Source organism: Chrysochloris asiatica, unplaced genomic scaffold (genome assembly GCF_000296735.1).
Source record: "Chrysochloris asiatica unplaced genomic scaffold, ChrAsi1.0 scaffold00007, whole genome shotgun sequence".
Taxonomy (NCBI): Eukaryota; Metazoa; Chordata; class Mammalia; order Afrosoricida; family Chrysochloridae; genus Chrysochloris; species Chrysochloris asiatica.
The window spans coordinates 4,368,733-4,376,769 of NW_006408525.1; the positions used below are offsets into that span (position 1 = coordinate 4,368,733).

An 8,037-nucleotide genomic window follows, 5' to 3' on the forward strand; every position below is an offset into this window, starting at 1 on the left:
AACTAAATTTCTTATTCTTTCAGTGCATCTTTTTATGTATAATTTTACAAACTGCTATCAAATTTAGCAACACAAATGGAAATACCATCATTTATTTTACTACACACTTATGGCATGCGCAGTCGCAGTATAACTCAGGAGTAGTAATTAACTCTGCTCTTAAAGGATTCAGGCATTTAGCCAGCACTTTGATACCTTTTAGTACATTGAGTTATATCCTTTCACCATACTTTTTCAATCTGTAAACTGAGCAGATAATCCTCAACGAGATGGATTGACACATTGGCAGCAGCAATTGGTTCAAACATAACAACAATTATGAGGATGACACAGGACAAGGCAGTGTTTGGTTCTGCTGTTCATAGGGTAGCTATGAGTCCTGACCAATTCTATGGCACCTAATGACAAGAACAACAAGCAGACCTGTGAAGTAGATTGTAAACAGAGCTTTGAACAAGTTCATTCAACTTTGACCCCTTGCCTAGAATCTGCATTTCCACCCCAGACATACTGAATCAGAATCCACATTTCAAAATGATCCCTATTGTTGTTAAATGCTGTGGCGTTTGTTCCAACTCATAGTGACCCAGTATAGAGTTTCTGAGGAGAAAATGGTGAGTTTGAACCACTGACCTTGCAGTCCTGCACTTATCCTAGTGCCATACCAGGAGTCCCTGGATGATTCTTATTTAAAATGTAAGATTCTGATTCAGTATATCTGAGGTGGAAACACAGATTCCCAGCAGGTGTAAAATTGGAATAAACCAGTTTGAAGTCCAGGTTGCAAAGGATTATTACTGCATTGTATCATTTAAGAGAAAACTAAATCTCATGAAGCTTATTTCTTGCTGCTGGTGGTGGTTGTGTGCCGTGGAATTGGGTTCCAACTTGTAGTGATCCTGCATAGGGTTTCTGAGGCTGTAAATCTTTATAGGAGCAGAAAGCCTCATCTTTCTCCCATGGAACTGCTGGTAGTTTTAAACTGCTGGCCTTGAGGTTAGCAGCCTGATTCATAAGCAGTACACTACCAGAGTTCCTTGCTAAGGTCAGTTGTTTAACAAATAAAATTTGAAACAGAATACAGAATTTCTAAATCCTCAGAAATGTAGCCTAAAACTGTTGACAACTAAATTTCTTTACGGTGACTCTTCTTAATGTCTTGTTCTTCTTCCCCTGAGATATTCACTCAAGTACAAGAGGTATTATTAGCAGTGATGCAGACTCCTGTTTGTGGAGCTAAGATAAGACTAGCTCTATTCTATGATCTCATATAACTTTAGCAAAAGACAGTGAGTTTTGGTTAACTGCCACATCCAGTGTTATAGCATTTGGAATCAGGCACTTGTTTCTTGTGATTCCTTCCATTTAACTGTATTATTAAAGTTATATTTCCTTCAAATGGCATAAAAAAAAATGGAAACCCTAAGACGTGGCTTAATCTTGTTCCCTGACTTAACTTTTGTGATCTCTTCATGTCTTCTCCTAGCTTTGGTGTTATCCCCAGCACTCCTCTGGCCATCCATACACCACTGATGCCAAACCAGAGCATTGATGTCTCCCTGCCTCTTAACACCTTAGGCCCAGTCATGAAGATGGAACCTCTAAATAACCTACAGGTTAGAATTCTACTCCACTTGGGTAGTGATATCTTAAAAGTGTGTGTTTCTTTATATATAAAACAAACCCTCTCTTTCATGGTGTTAGATTTTGTCACGGTATATGGCTTGAAAAAAAGATATATTCTTTGTAAAAAAGAAGGTTTTTTTTGGTCATTTTCTTTTAAGGAAAAAAAAATGGTCATATATTCATGAATTGACAGAAAAGTTATTCATTCTTTTACTCAACAAACACTTAGAACCTTTTTTATTAAGATCTTGTTAGCAAACTTTTTCTTAAGTTTAAACAAATTTGAATGTCAGTTGTATAAGAATAGATTTCAGTTGAGGTGCATATGGAGATTATCACTGAATATATGACCACTAATAGTTACATTAAGGCGTTCTGGTAGCGTAGTGGTTATGAATCGGGCTGTGAACCTTACGGTCAGCAGTTCGGAACTACCAGCTGTTCAGCGGGAGAAAGATGAGGCATTCTGCTCCTGTGAAGATTTGCAGCTTCGGAAACCCTGTACAGCACATAACCACCACCACCAGTAGTTACATTATGTGGATTTAAATGTTCCAGAATTGTTAGATCAGCTGGATGTAAATAGTCTTTATTACTATATATCTATGATGAATGTGACACTGTTAGAAAATCTCAAAATATTTGTGTCTGGTTATTGTTGTTAAGTACTGTCAAGTTGGTTCCAACTCATAGCAACACTGTATAGGGGTTCTGAGGAGCAACTGGTAAGTTTGAACCACTGAACTTGGCAGTTTGCAGTCCACTGCTTGTCCAGTACCACACCAGGACTCCATTGGGCTATTCTTAATCTTGAAAATTTTTGAATGTTTAGAATGGTTAGATTTTGTGTTCTTTCTCTTTATTCCCTTTTTTTCTTTTTTAAAAATTTTCTCTTTGAAATAAAAACTTTCTGGAGCTTTAACAGTATGAAGGTAGAATAGTAAGCTCAGTAAAGCTGTAGCAGTACTGAAGGGACGTTTGTATACTGCAACTAATAACATGAGCCCTAGAGGTTAGGATTTTAATGTTCACAACAACAGGAGAGCCTGAGAGGAGTAACTATAGTTAATTCTTGAAAGGGGAGCTAGAATATCTTGTCCACATTCTAGGTATGTGATAAGTTGTTTCTCTCTGACCAGGGTTATGAATGATATCTTGTATAATCCAGGCTCTAATAGGTATATTGTACACACATGGCAGATAGTCCAAATTTATACCAGCTCTGCAGTTACAGTAATCTCCAAATCAGCAATATGATGTTGATCTAGAACCAATGAAATTTAAGGTTCTTGGCAGAAGCAAATGCAAAGCAGCCCTTTAGCAACAATTCTAAAATTAAGGGCCATAAGGACTCTAAATGAAAATTTGTACTGAAAGTGAGCTCAGGATTTAAAAACAAACAAGGGAAAGGCATGCTGTGAAGGACAGTCAGAAGAGACATGTTGTTATTGTTGTTAAGTGCTGTCGAGTCGGTTCCGACCCATAGTGACCCTGTACAGGGTTTCTGAGGGTGTAAATCCTTACGGGAGTAGAAAGCCTCATCTTTCTCCCGCGGAACGGCTGGTAGTTTCGAACCGCTGACCTTAAGGTTCGCAGCCGGATTCGTAACCACTACACTACCAGAGCTCCTTAGAAGAGACATAGCAGAGGAGAATTGATATTCTACCTCAAAGAATTTGAGATGATAGAATAATCTTGGTGAAATTGTAAGATAAGTTTTTGAATGATTAAAGAAAAAGAAAAATAGCCTTCCAACCAAGACAAGTGGAATCTCATTGATTTATCCTCTGTAAGTGTTAGTGTAAGGATACTGGTACTGAAAGTGAGGCATCAACAGAATTAAAACTAAGTGTTCTGCTGCAGTTTAAACACCAACACACTGGACCTGTTTCCCAGTTCACTCCCACCTTGTTGCCACAGTACTTTACAGCAAAAGAGTCAGGATTTATAATGAAGTTGAGGAATCACAACATAATTTGACTCATATTAAAAGAGCACAACAAGGACTCCTACACAGAAGGAATTGGCAATATGATGAGAGTAATATGTTAAGGGGCATTTCTTCTAGCATAAGATGGATTCCCATTCATAGCAAACCTATAGGACAACAAAGTAGAACTGCTCCTTTGGATGTCGAAGACTCAACCTTTACAGGAGCAGATAGCCTAATCTTTCTCATGCAGAGTGGCTTGGTGGATTTGAACTGCCTGTCTTCTAAATATGACTAGCAGGTTTTAGTTCTTATAAACCTGGACATTATAACAGCACCTTAAAAACATCTATACTGAATTACTGATTTTCTAAATTTTCCCAACGGGTAACTCAGGAATGTCACAGTTCTGACTGTTTTCTCATTAATTTGAGAAGATAAGCAAAAAAAGACAATTTTGAAAAGAGAAACTTTTCCCTCTATGTTGTTTTTGTCAAGTGCTGCCTAGTCAGTTCTGACTCATAGCAATTCTGTATAGGGTTTCCAAGGAGTGACAGGTGGGCTTGAACTGCCAACTTTGTGGCTCACAGTCCAGTGCTGATTCTATAATGCCACACCTAGAGTCTTTTCCCCCAATAAGTAGTCTATTTAATACCTGCTGAAGGAAGTTGAAACTAATGACTTCACCTTAAGGTAAGTGGGTTGCTTCCATTGTGATTTTGTCCCCATATGAATAAGAATAATCAAAGCTGAATTAAAATAGTCTAGACTACATAGATACAGATACAGTCAGGTAAAGATTGATCTGGCTTTTAAACAGTATATTTGCATGTTTATATCCTTCATGTAGGAAAAATCAGTACGTTTCTAGTCTCCACATCATAAAATCAGGAAAGAAAAAAATGTTGGGAATTGAGGAAATGACATTTTAAATATAGTATAAGTTTTAGCTATTTTGGCTGATTTGATATCACTGTGTAGAACAAATAAATCCAACTGCAAAAACTATAATGAACACTTACTACAAAAACTTTTCATTAAACTATATTCTGGTAGTCAGCTTGTACCACTATTTTAAGGTTAAAAAAAAATAACTGTTCTTTCTTAACATTTAGAATCGATTATGCCTCAGAAACAGGAATGGCATACTTAATAATAAAGACTTAAACTTAGAAGAATTGTTCTACTGTTCTGATGCTTGTTGTGAAAACCTTTGTGAGCCCAACTTATAAACGTTACACAAAGTAAAATTAGATTTGCCCTGGTTAGGAGCCACTCTGGAGTTTATTTGTACCATCTAATTATATTCCTAAAGAAGAAAATTTATTCTTCTATTTAAATAAAACAAAAACCTTAACAAATGTCTAAATGAGGTGTGGTTTTTTTTTTTTTTTTAATGAATTTTCTCTGACTCCAGTGAGCTTGTTTTTCATTTCATCTCTGTTAGTTGCTTGGAAACATTTCACCAATATATTTCTTTAAAGTTAACACCTGGCAAGTCATTGCTTCAAGTCAGTGTACTGCTTACAAGGGTACAGTATAATTATGACACGTGTGTATTCAGCCTGGGGTAAGGCTACATAGTTACTAAAGAGCTACTTAGCTACCTTTCTCACTAGACTGTAAATTCACATAAGAACATTGATAGCATAAGTCTTTAGAATTTTAGAGGTTTTTGTTTTTATCAGCTCTAAAAGCAGTTTAAAGAGTCAACTAACTCTATAACTAGATAAGTAAAACCCAGTCCTAAGCCATCTCTTCCCCCAACATGGCCCCAGTTTCTCCTTCTATAGAGGCAATCTCTTTTGCCTCTTAGCTGATTCTTTTTCTGTCTACCTTTCTCTCGATAGTGCAAGAAATAACTTGCATTGCTGTCTCTAAACTTTTCAGTTTTAGGCATTCCTGTACATCTTCCCCATGCACTGCTATCAACTACATGCACATTTCCCATCCTTCAATGTTCCTGATAGAGTAGTACTGGAATATGCTTAAACCAGTGTTCAGTGTTTACATTATTATGACTATACAAGTGGGGTTCAAAAAGTTTATAGAAAATTTCCATTATCTTTTCATTTCATTTCCCATGGACTTCTTTTTAATTTATTGCGAATTATGTGATCGTTTACACGGGAGAACATTAGTTTTACATTCATCCTATCATATATCATTTCATTGCCATGGTTACAATCCCCTCCATGCATGATAAACCAACCAAAGGGTACACCCCACAAGCCTGCCCCTTGGTCGTCAACACACAGCCCCTCTTCCTGTCTGGGTCTAGAGTTTCCAGCTGCTCCGTGTCTCCACATCATTGTCTCTGCCTCCATCTCTGGCATCACTTTCTCTGGGTAGGGTCCCACATTCCGCTCTTCTCCCTTGATGGTCCCAGGGGCCTCTACTCCTGGCCTGCAAAGTCAACCACTGCCCTCCTTTTGCTACAGAACTACCTTTACATTTCCAACCCTCACAGTCAGTCCTGATAGTAATTTTTCACTATTGTACCACATGAGTGCTATCCCCATCTCCTTTCATCAGCCCCGCCCAGACAGATTGGATACTACTCAGTGGAGATTCTGCCTTCCTCCACGCCCTCTGGATCTAGGTTCCCTCTTGAAAGCTTGTAAACCAATCACTTCTTGCCTTTGTAGGCCCACATTTTGGGTAGCCAATGTACAAGTTGCCCATCCCTGTGTACCCTGTGTACCGAGGAGGTGAGAATGAACCTTGCTGTAAAAATTTGTTCCCTCTTTTGAGCTACTGCATCCATAGGTGTAGGTAAATTTCATCAGATTGTATCAGATTACTTTTTTCCCTCTTCTTTCTTCTTCTAGTTGAGCTCTGATCTGTCATTGAATCCAGGTCAAGTAGGTATTATCTGCAAGTGTGGGTGTTAATGTGCATATGCCCTCTCCTCCTATCAGCTGGATGCTTCACTCTCCACTCTAGTCCTCTGTGGCTATGTCACTGACTCTAGGCCTAGGAGTCCCCAGGTCTTGCCAAACTACTGGCCAACCAGGTCTCCACCCGGGTTCACAGGCGTGTATTGAATGTAGTTGGACTTAGCTTGCAGCTTCATTGCTATTTTTCTCTCACTTCCCCTTATCGGTGACCAACATGGTCACCAGTCATAGCACGTATCCTTTTGTGTATTCCCATTGCGTCTTAGTGTTGGAAGAGTGTTTGCTGTAAGGGGACCCGACCACTTGCCTTGATGAGTCCTGGGTGAACAACCTGCTTGTTCTTGTAGTAGTAAGTTGGACTGCTGTTATTGTTTTGTATTTTTCCTGTTGGTCTTTATTTCAAGAAGTATCTTCTGTTCTTCTAGCCACTCCAGGCTGGTCTGCTTGTCCTTTCCAGTGGAAATTTCCCACCTCAGTAGATTGTGGATGGGGTTCAGGATTCTACCTATGGTCTTATGTAATGCAGAAGCTCCACAGGAATCCTCCTTCACTGGGCACGTTGTAGCCCCATTTTAGGTCTTCCAGTAGTTATAGGAGTCCTGGTGTGGCTCTGTGGGTTAATGCGTCAGACTGCAAAACCATTTGAACCGCAAGGTGGTGGTTCAAGCTCACCAGCTGCTCCTTGGAAACCCTATACAGGATCACTATGGGTTGCAATCAACTCGACAGCACTTAACAACACAAATCAGTTATAGGCAGAAGATGACTTGCAAGCTTTCTATGGTGATATTTCTGGCTATTCTTTTTCTCTCCCCCTCAAGTGTCTATTTTATAATGGTATGCAAGGATAACCAAGATTCAAAAGACAGCCAAGCATCTTAACATTATTTTCCCCCTTTTCCCCATTCCAACCATGTCTCAATCCCTGTATCCCAGAGCCCTGTTGTTCCAAGGTTGTGCATACATCCCATGGACTTCTTGAAGTCCACTCATATATGCTCTTCAGAACTGAGCCATATTAAAAAGTTTTTATGATGATTGTTTCTTTATAAAACATTTTGTAAATTATTGAAATAATACCTGTCTATTTTTGTTTGCTTATATTTTATTGTTCCTAAGTATAATAAATGGTGTGGCACTGGGCGTTAATGCACCAGAATGCAAAGCCGTTTCAACTGCAAGGTTGGCAGTTCAAGCTCACCAGTGGCTCCTTGGAAACCCTATACAGAGTTGCAATGGGTCAGAATCTACTCAAGGGCGCTTAACAACAACAGCAACTAAAATGAAACTGCAATTTCTTGGCACATTTTCTAAATTCCATATTGAGCAGAATCTTTTAGAATATCAGTTTCGTTTTCTTGAAGTCCTTTCTGTAATCTTTTGTTCTATTCTGATCTGAACTGATGTCCTTGAGTACCCAGAATATACCTCCATCATCAGCCTAGGAATTGATTCCCTTCATCTTGAATCTCCATCATCAGCCTAGGAATTGATTCCCTTCATCTTTCTTCTTTGTTGGGTCTCCTACTATATTACTTTGCTTCGTTACCTCCCTCGTTTTGATGAAACACATCCTCCAAT

General features: G+C 38.8%; 1 protein-coding gene across 2 annotated transcripts in view; it reads left to right on the forward strand.

Moving 5' to 3' along the window:
- AP2B1 (adaptor-related protein complex 2, beta 1 subunit) overlaps positions 1-8,037 on the forward strand; it is a 151,074-nt gene that overhangs the window by 106,214 nt on the left and 36,823 nt on the right. For both annotated transcript variants that reach the window (XM_006832331.1, XM_006832332.1), the window contains one exon: positions 1,487-1,616. In XM_006832331.1, coding sequence (XP_006832394.1) covers positions 1,487-1,616 — 130 coding nt within the window. The remainder of the gene's footprint in view (positions 1-1,486; positions 1,617-8,037) is intronic.